Source organism: Parus major, chromosome 23, assembly GCF_001522545.3.
Source record: "Parus major isolate Abel chromosome 23, Parus_major1.1, whole genome shotgun sequence".
Classification (NCBI taxonomy): Eukaryota; Metazoa; Chordata; class Aves; order Passeriformes; family Paridae; genus Parus; species Parus major.
Window position 1 is genome coordinate 3,628,725 of NC_031791.1, and position 10,328 is coordinate 3,639,052.

The 10,328-nt window shown below is 50.4% G+C and overlaps 1 protein-coding gene across 3 annotated transcripts in view; it reads right to left on the reverse strand.

Moving 5' to 3' along the window:
* Nucleotides 1-10,328, reverse strand: part of GRIK3 (glutamate ionotropic receptor kainate type subunit 3) — a 106,879-nt gene that overhangs the window by 37,499 nt on the left and 59,052 nt on the right. For 2 of the 3 annotated variants that reach the window (XM_015649417.3, XM_015649416.3), the window contains exons 4-7: nucleotides 9,997-10,178; nucleotides 6,117-6,170; nucleotides 2,205-2,378; nucleotides 280-423 (exon numbers count right to left, since the gene is read on the reverse strand). In XM_015649417.3, the coding sequence (XP_015504903.1) occupies nucleotides 280-423; nucleotides 2,205-2,378; nucleotides 6,117-6,170; nucleotides 9,997-10,178 (554 nt within the window). The remainder of the gene's footprint in view (nucleotides 1-279; nucleotides 424-2,204; nucleotides 2,379-6,116; nucleotides 6,171-9,996; nucleotides 10,179-10,328) is intronic. The other variant, XM_033519588.1, reaches the window with a different exon arrangement.

Genomic DNA, 10,328 nt, shown 5'->3' on the forward strand with positions numbered 1-10,328 from the left:
TTGGAGAGGCCAGAGCCAGTCTTAGGGACACATGGGAGGTTTCAGCTCCTCATGGATGTTCTGGCTTGGCTGCACAGGTGTTATTTTGAAGGCAAAGGTGGGATTTTCCCTTTCTGTGTGCACTCCCAGCCTGGTGTGTGTCTGTGCTTCTCTCCAGTTGTACCTGCCTGTACAAGGGGATGACTTCTAACCCTGGACCTGCAAAGCCTCCACCCCTTGCCCCCAGGAACCTGCTCCTCCTGGGGAATGTTTATGGTCAACATAACCTCTTTAATTTACCTCTTTAATGAAGTTCATGAAGCGGCCGCCGAACCTCCAGGCCTTGTGGCGGTGGCACTGCAGGGAGTTCACAGTCATCTGCGGCGCACGCTGGTAGCACACGGACACCACGTGCACTGCGTCGTACAACAGGGCAGCGTCTGTCTAAAGGGAAGGGGGACAGTGTTGGTGGCCCTGGGGAGTTGTAGGAAATGGTGGAACCCACCCTGAGCTCCCCCCGCCAGCCTCAGGGTTTGTCTGTCCACGTTCCCTGCTGAGCGAGCGTTCCTTGGCTCTTTCTGAAAGCTCAGGGTTCTGTGTGAAATCAGTCATTCTGGGAGTGTCATTTGTCTGTGAGTGACTACTCGGGTTGTTTCTTGCACATTTCCTGCTGTGGTGTCAAAGAGGGAGGCAACGACTTCTAAATGTAGAAGGTAGTAACAGAGTTCTCTTATTGAGAATGTTTTGTCTGAGTGTAAAGAAAAAAAACTATACGAGAACATATTTCCCACACTATTTTATACATGGGAAAATAAGTAACAGAAATGTTTGTGGGCCCACAGTTTTCCAAAAACTACACAAGCTGTCACCAAAATCAGGACCTCATGGCTTGGTAACATATTCTAGCATTTCAGTGATCTGAACTAGGGAGAACTTTTTTCCCCATATAATGAGATGATTTTAGATTCAATTTGAGATGCCCCATCTCACATCCAAACACTGATCAAGAGAATTGGATTTATTTTTCACTCTGATGTGGTAAGACCTCCTAGTGAAAATACATTATTTGCTGGCTTGACAGAGCCACAAAACAGATGTGAGTGTAGCAGCAGTGTAATAAACCACAATAAAACAAAATAATACAGCAAATAACTGAGCAAACATCTAACAGGACGTAGCCATGGAGAAAATCCTCCAGCCTTGGCAGCCATCCCTGTGACCTTCCCTTGCCTCAGCAACCAAGCATGAAGAACAGGAGCCCTACCTGCATCCGTGGGCGGGTATGGACCACAGCAGTGACAGGTTTGTGAGTTTGGGGCTGGAGGAAAGGGGGGCAAGGATATGTCTATGCAATTTCATGGTGAATTACAGACTGCAATGCCCAGCTGAGTCTAGGGCCCCACTGGATAGAGACCTGGCAAACAGGAATCAAAGGCAGGATCCCTCTGAGAAAGCAAAGAGGGACTGGGAGGAGAGGCAGCTCTGGGGACAGAGCTCAGCTGTGGGCAGACTGGGGACAGGCAAGAGCCTGCAAGAGAGTGGGAGTTTCTCCCCTGACAACAAACACAACAGGAGGGATCCAAGGAGCCTTTTCAAGGTGAAAGTCTGGGAGGCTTTGCCATTTTGCAGGCTGGTTCTGGCAGATCTAAAGGGAGAGGGAAGGAGGGAGCCAGTCAGCAATTCCGGGGGTCGGAGACAGCCTTGCAGGGAAGACAGATGGGCGAGCAGGTGCTGTACCTTCCGAGCAGTAACTCAGCAGAGCAGAGCTGCCATCAGACCCTAAAAGGAGTCATCAAAGCTGCAGCATTGCCCATCTCTGGGCATTCCTTTGGCGGTCTCCCCCTGCCTCAATCTTGGCAAAGTGCCTGGCCCAGCCCAGCCGTGTGCTCCCAGCCATGGGAGCCAGTGTCCCACTGCTCTTGGGGCAGCTGGAGCCCTTTGGGACACATCCTGGTACCAGCCTTGTCTGCTGGCAAATCTGCTGGCAGCTGGGCCCGAGCAGGAGCATCACCACAGCAACGGGGCGTGGGCTTCACCCCAGACTTTGAGGGAGAGCTGTTAAAGAATGCAAGCAGAATCAGAGCAGATACCTGGGATGAGTTTTTACTCCTGTTGTGGTACAAGAAGCAGCAAAAGTAACATTTAGGCCTCAATGACTGCTCCTGCCTTCCTCACCATCCTGTCCTGCTTCCCAGACCCCTGTGTCCTGTTTAAACTGCCCATACCATCATCACACCATCAAGGAGCCCCAGCTCTGCCTTGGGTGCTGACTGCAGCCGCTCCATGGACCACTTCTCAATGATGGAGGACACGTGTGGGTTCTCCACGTTGAGGATCCGGAAGCCGGTCAGGTTCACCCCAGAGTAGCGGTATGGTTCTAGGTCTAATGCATAAAGATCCTTAAAAGAGAGAAACTGGTTTAAACATTTTGCTTAGCTTTGTTTTGTTTGAGTTTTCTGCATTGGTTCATGTCTGTGTTTGGAGTGAGACAGCAGAGTCCACAGAAGGTGGGAGGGAGTACTTATCCCTCAGGAATTGAGAGGATTGTGCTGTCTGCTGCCGTCAGTCGCTGCTTGCAGAGGTCTGTAGGTGTTGGTGGAATTTGGGTGCCGTATGTGCAGGTTCCCCCACACGCAGCAGAAGGGAGCTCCTACCAAAGAGCCAAAGAACTTGCTCTCAGCATGAAACAGGCGAGTAGATTGTGGGGAGAAAAACAGAATCACCGCCTGTGACCCTGAAAAAAGAGACTTGCAACCCAGGAGGGGGGACAAGGCAGAGTTTCTGTATCTGAAGCTCCCATGGGCCTTTCCACTGAGGATTTGCTGGCAGTGCTGGGCCCCACAGGGCACTGCGGATGACAGAGTCACTCTGAATGCAAAACACCAATTTGCAGATTATCAAAGAGAAACTAAGACACATTTCTAGACATTCGGACCAGCCTACACAGTCTGCAGATGAATGAGGGTGCCCTTTATACGATGTGGAAAGCAGTGCTCAGCTCTGCTGGCCGCCAGCCTGCAAGCATCACTTAGCAGGCAGCGAGGGGCACTGGGGGCACTGCTGTGTGCAGCTCTTGGCTCTCCATGTGCCTGAATATCAGCTTCATGATATGAGTTTGGGGCTAGACAGGATGTCAGGAGCATGCAGCAGCTGCTCTGCTCCCTGAAGCCAAGCAGCTCACCTGAGGGATGGGTGAGGGAGCGGGGTGAGATGGCAGCCAGGGGTGCCCTGGTTAATGGGAACCATTTGTTGGGTGAGACATATCTCATCAGCCTTTATCCTGAACGATTTGCGCCAGTGTTTCGTGGCAGTATAAATGTGGGGAGGAGGAAAGGCAACACCACAAGTCTTCTATAATGGAGTGTGGGGGTGAACATGCAACATTTAGTCCTCTCACAAGGGCTTACCAGAAAGAGGTTCAATATGGGATGAGATGCTGTGGCTGGGGCTGTGCTGGGGCTGTTCTGTGCTGTGTGATGGGGCTGTGCTGGTGGGACACAGCTACACTCAGCTACAGCATCCATCTGCCTACAGGGGGCTGGCAAAGCCTCACACGTGGTGCCCTAAGCAAAGCAGAACAGCAGCAGCACTTCCCAGCAACTGAGACATCATTCTCTGTGGGGGATTGAGGGTTCTTATGGCTGTTTTGCTTTAATAAGCTTTGGGGGTTTGATCTTTTCAGCCCTGGCCCAGCCTCTGCACCCCCAGGGCTCACTGCTGATGGATGCGGTGTTCAAATCTGCAGGTGCAGCAGGGACCAAATCATTAATCACCCTAAAATGGCAGTCAGGACTTGGGTTTTTGGGTTGTTTTTTAACCCTGAAAAACTGCAAGTGCAAACCTGCACGTTGTGTTAAAGGGCACTGTGAAAACCAGGCCACACCAGACTTTTAAGCTACTTAAGGAAGCTGAGGGCAAATACAGTGGTTTGACCTCAGACAGGTGCTCATGTCCCTGGCTGGAGTGGGGGACAGAAGTTCTGTGCCTGACCTGCTGGAATGGGACTGCTTTTTCAAGATTCATTTTTAATCAGACACTTCAGTTTGTATTCCAGAAATTGTTGTGAGGAAATAATTTTTGGTTGCAAAAGCCGATGATTTCCCCCTCAGAATGTGACCGGGTGTGACAAATCAGATCCCCTAGGCTCCAGAACCCATGGTCTCTGTTGCCCTTCTGTCAAACTACCAGCTCTCACATCCCACAGGTATTTTGGGTGTTGTCCCTGCCCTGCTGCTCCCCACTGACCCTTCCTTTCACCAGGTTCCTATAGAAACCAACCTCCCATCAGGCCCCCTCCTTGGTTCCAGTTTAAATCTCAGCTGCAGCCTGATTTATCACCTCCTAGAATCAGAGGATAATTCAGAACACCAGCTGAGTGTCAGGACGCAGGGAGGTGTGGATGGGAATCATCAGATCAGTTTCTTCTGGATTTTCTGCTCCTGCACAGCCACAAATTGAAACATCTGGTTCTATTTTCCACCTCATCTACATTCCTTTTCACTCATTATTTTCTGTACTGCAGATTAATTCTCCCCTCCATCCTCAATTTTATTCTCAGTGTTCTCGTGATGCTCTCCCGCTTCCTCAGTTCACCCAGCTTGGGCTCCTCAGTGGTAGCAGCAATGCTGAGGACTGATCCTCAGTGCATCCCACATCCTCAGTGGGAAACTGGAAAGGTCCAGGAAGGGCATCCCTGTCTTCTGCTGCCCGTGGGTGAGGTGTGTCCACAGCTATGCCCTGGGATCTGGCAGGGTTTGGCCATGTCTGCAGAGCCCCGTTTTACAGACTGCTGAGACACCCCCACAGGAATGGAGCTCTGGGGTTCTCCTTGCAGGGGCTTTGGATGTAAAATATGCATGTGACAGAGAAGAGCAGCACTCATCAGAGATCCTCCTCCTGCTTCTCCTCCTCCTCCTGCAGTGGAAAAGGCTGATGGGGCTCTTCATGCTGGAGTCAGTGAACTGTAGTCATGCTGCTGAGCAAAATGTTGAAGCATTTCATGCCAAGTGTTGATACACTGTGCTCAGTATTGACTGGGGACCTTTTAGAAACATTCAGTATAACATAATAGACTAATTCATTAGCACCCCATGGGTCTCGTACTGGGGAAGCTGAAGCACAGGCATTGCAAGCTAGGAAAACATTGCCTTAAGGAATGACAGATTAAAATATCTTTCCCATGATATAACTGTTATTTCAGGAAAATGGCATTAATTGTGATTGCTTATCTATTAATTTATTATAATTCCTCTTTTCCCACCTCCAGGCTGTACCTACACATGAAATGTACTCCAGGCTCAGCTGGGGCTGATTAATAGGAGGTTATCTGGGAAATGCTTAAAGCTGCCTGGAATAGATAATGGCAGCAGGGGTAATTAAAATGTCTTTTGCATTTGAAAAATAAATTTTGTAGTTTTTAAGGGTTAGTTTAGTCTGTTTCTTTCCTAAAGGCAAAAAGATAAAATGGATTTTCAAAATCACACAAAATTCAACAGTAGACCAGATAATAGCATCTTAAATGGAGACAAAAGTGACCCTGCCAGGAAAGCCAAACACCTCCCAGAGTCAGAGAGGAACTGGCCCGTGTTTAGCAGAGGGGAAATAATGTCAAACTGAGCTCCCCTCCTGCAAAATAAACCTGCAGAGCTGCTCCTGGCTCCAGAGGGGGTTCTGGGTGTTCATCCCCAGCTCCTGCTGAATCAGGATCCCACCAAGTCCTGGATGGGGGCTGCAGCCTTGCACTCACCCTGTGCTCATTGTCAGTGGGAAGCTCCACTGAAATCAAAATGACTGGGAGGGAAAACAAAACCAGAACCCACATCTGTGCACTCCAAAGCAGTGACCTGTCCAAGGGCAGGGGAAGGAAGAATTGACATCTCTCAGGGTGAGCACTTGGGTAGTGCTGCAGAGCAGAGGAGTTGGAGCCACATCCCCGGGCTCTGATCCTGACCTGCAGCCAAGCCCTGCCCTCCCCTCCTGGTAGGGTGCCAGGTCTCCCATTTCCTTGGATTTCCCATCCCATGGCAGGGCAGTGCACACCAGGATCAGACACCCATCCCACCTGGGCTCCAGCTGCCCCCTCACATCCCACCCCCATCAGTAAGTGTGCAAGGGGGGAGCACAGGCAGATACTTTACCAGAGTGGTGAAGATGAAGTGGTAATATTCTGTCATCATCCCCATTGCCATAGCCTTAAAGAGTAGGGAAAAGGGGTTAGTAAAGGGATACAAGAATATATCAGCAGCCATGCAACAAAAAACTCAGAGCTCATAGGTAAATGTGGCAGGAGAGACCCTGAAATGCTGGGGCTGGATTCAGGATTGAGGTCATGGAGTAGTTAAGCCAGGCTCAGTCAGCAAGAGGCACATGCTCAAGTGCTGAGCTTAGAGGAGCTGTGGTCCTCAAACCATCCTGAAACCGTGGCAAAGCCTCAGTGTCCAGCTCCCATGAGGTCTGGTGGAATTTCTGGGTGATGCTGGGTGTGCCTGGGTGTGTCAGGGTACTGTGGCACTCCGCTCATAGGTGCAGGATTCTCCAGGGCCACAGGCTTTGTGGGCACAGCTGTGGGAAAGGGGTCACCTTTCCTTCTCCAATACCAAACAATGAGCAACCTCACATAAACCTGTGCAGATTGAGTGTAAATGGCCTGGTCTTATAGTTACACGGCCATGTAGTGGCGAAGAGGCCAGCTGAAAGGGTTTTGATTTCTGACATGTGTTATTCTGGGGGTCTGCATCCCCACCTTCAGTCCCATTTGTGCAGTGAGTTCATGAAGCTCCTGCCTCTGTCCCTTCTTCCTGAGCACAACAATCAGATCCTAACTTAGGGCCCGGTTTACAAGTGGATCAGTAAAGGTGGAGGCACAAGGATGGGGAGTGGGAATATCCCCTGTCCCTCAGCTTTTGGAGATCACATTCCTGAGAGCCCTTGGCCAGCCCAGCTTGAGATTCCCTGCCAGCCCCTACACGGAGGACGGCTCCTGCAGATTGCTGGGATTTGCATAACTGAGCACTGAAAGAACAGGCTGTCCTGGAAACCCTTTCAGAGTACAGCCATGGGCTGAAGAGGCCTTGGCTGGATGAGCATGTCCAGGCCCTTCACAACATGGAGGGAGCACATTTCAATCTATGAGAAAGGTCACCTTGGAGCTGGTGCCTCGTGACAGGAAGCTTCCCGTGGGTTTGGCTGGGATGCTGGCTGTGTGAGTGTGTTTTCTGGAGAAAACACATGCAAGAGCACTTTAAAATCCCCACTGATGGAAAAGCAACTTCAAGTCCCCCCCAGGAAATGTTTGCTTCCCTTGTTTTTTTGATAAAATTACTAGGGCGGAATTTACCTCCGAGGAAGGAAGTGACAGTCTGAAAAGAAGTGAGATGTCAAAAAACAAGAGAAAAAGAAACAATCTGGATTGCAAGCTATTGTGGCTCTAGAGTGTGATTTCACCTCAGGTTCCCTGCTCTGGATGTAGCTTTTAGAAAGTCTGGGGGGTGTCCCTGTGGCCATTCACCACACTGTCCCCCAGTCCCTGCCTAGTCAGTGGGTCCAGGGGCTGCAGTGTAGTTCTCTCCCTCCTGCACACCCTGGTTCAAAGACCTGAAGCAGGGAATGGTATCTCAGCATGGGAAGCATCAGTTAGTGATGGGGAGCCAGTCTGGAGCAAATAATGAGATCCCAGTTCATGTCCTACAGCTGGGTGATTCTGGCCATAGCTGAGGAGCCCAGACCTGCTGTCAGAAGGAAGTTCCAGGTTCCCAGCACTGGCAGCCTGGGGCTGGATGCACCTGGATTTGTGGGGAAATGAATAAATGATGATCCTGGTGGATAAGCCACAGGCAGTGGGCAGGATGAGTGCGGGAGCTCTGTCAGAGCTGACAGGCACAGCTGTGCCCTGTGGAGCTCAGCGGCTGCTCGGGACAGCGCAGGAAGCCCTGGGAACAGACCTGGAGTGATAACAAGGGACCAAAACTGAGGAAGGCTGGAGAATCTGGGGTAGAACAGGAAAGCCTCACAGGGAGGACTCACTCTCTGATAGGATTTTACAATTATTTGTTTTCCAAGAGGGCAAAATAATGGGTTGTTTGATGTGTGGTCATCCCAAGTGACCCAGGCTGGAGCAGCAGGTTACAGTCTCATCTGTACAGTGCTGGCTCATGTGGTGTTACTCATGGATTACTAATTCATGGGGTTTTTTACTTCTCCAGTTTAAGAAACTGCCCAGATGATCAATGCTGCGCTGTGGGAGCATGGAGCCTTGAATCTCTGGGCAGATTCCCAACTGGCACGATGATGTGTGGACTGCTCAGTCAGAGCTGCCTCAGCCAGAACAGGCTGTAGGTGCTCCAGCCTTCTTTGTTTTCTGAAAATGTGCAAGGAAAATCAACCTCAAGGAGTGGAAATTTTAGCACAAGTCTTGCCTTGTTGCCATCCATGAGGGTACAGCAGGGCCGAGACTCTTGGAGACTCCATTCAGCCAAATGTCTGCAGAGCTGACTGGTGTAGTGATCAAAATGTTACAAAAGGCACATAATAGCAATAAAATATGATTCTTACTGATTCTGGCATAAACAGAATGTTGGGGCTTCCTCCCTGGGTTTTTTTCTTTGCAGTCCATTATTTGTTCTGTGCATTTTTCTTTTACTGCTACAAAGGGAAGCAGATTCCCCTCCTCCAGGAGATGGCTTTGCCTGGCTCCTACTTTCAGTGGAAAAGATCTGTTTCCCAAATGAAAGTGGCACCTCTAGACATGCATTTCTTGCTACAGGTAGAAAAGTGAGGAAAATATGAAGTTTCTAAGCCTCCTAATCTTCAGCAGATGTGGGTGACCTGCAGGTTGTGGTGCACTGCTCTGGACCCACCTGATGTTACAAGCCAGAGTGGCCTGGCATGCAGAGACCAGTCAGACTGTGGTTTAGATTTGTGCAACTTCCCAGACTCTGAAAATGCTTCAGTATTTTGTTGAGTAAAAATACAATTGCTAAGCTGAAATCCATGGCTCCGGGTCCTGACAAAACCCTGACACACACACACAAACCCAGTCAGAAGGACTTAGAGAGACTTGTCTCCCCTAGTCCCCCCTCTCCTCCATCTTCCTCACTCTGCACTGGAGATGAGGAGCTGAGCAGATGGCACAATAAACTATAATAAACTGCATAATAAGTGAGCAGCACCAAACACAACCAGCACAGGAAAATAACTGGCAAGAGACAATGAGCCCCTTCTACTGCCTCCCATAATAATCCCTCCCAGGCTTTAAAAGTTCTCTGAGCACTTCCCTTCATTTTGCATCAAGCAGGCTGCAGGAGAGGTCTCTTGCCTTGTGCTCACTTTCTCATCCCTTTGGGGATTTATTTAATCTGTGTGGTGGTGTCATGCTGATAGGAGCAACACTTCCACTGGCTGTTTTTTAGCATCTCTGTGAGAGCCTTTTCCTCTGCCTCATATTGACCCTGAAACCCAAAGACACTCAGGAATGAGGAGCTGGGGCGAGCAGCAAGAATGCCAGTGGAGGAACTTGTGGAGGAAGAAAAGAGGGAGCCCAAATGAATGGAAAATCTCTGACATCTGGCTTAAAGTCCAAGAATTGTAGATGGTGCTGGGAAAGGGACAGAGAATGTCATCCCTCCTGGCTGGGCCTGGCTGGGAGAGCCAGTCTGGATGGAGGGAAAAGGGGGAAGAGGGAAGAAGGCTGGGGCTGTGCAGCTGCAGGGAGAGCCACAGAATTGTCCCGCACCAGCCTGAGCCCGGCGCGGCATTCAACGCAGCCCCTTCTCCTCCTGTAACATTTGTTTGTTCTCACCCACGTCCACTTTTTGGTACTTCCAAAAAGCTGTGAAAATGTCATTTTCTGTAGAAATCCAGCAGTGTCCTTGAAGGATGGACATGCTGTATCTTTTAGTGTGGCTGTGGATTGTGGCCCAAGGCAAAGCTGCACCCCAGAGCGGGGTCACTCTTTACAGCCACCCCAGACCCCTGGGCTCCTCAGCAGTCACTTTGTTTTCCTGCTCTCCCCCCTCTCACCTGCTTGAGGATCTGAGCTGCCATCAGGTGGCTGCAGTCAAAGATGATGCGAAATTCCCTGCCCCGCTTCATCTCCTTGAGTAGCGGCCGGGCATCATCGGTGTCCAGCGGGAGCTGGCGGATCTTCAGGCGGATGTTGTAGCGAGACGGGGCCATGATGAGCTCCTGCAGCCGTATGAGGCCTTTAGGGTCACACAGAGACAAACCCACAGCGTTACAGGTCTGCCTTCCCCACAGGCTCAGCGCTTCCCCTGTCCTCCATGGAATGAGATCAGAACCTCCATCCATCCATTCATCCATCATCCATCCATCATCCATCCATCATCCATCCA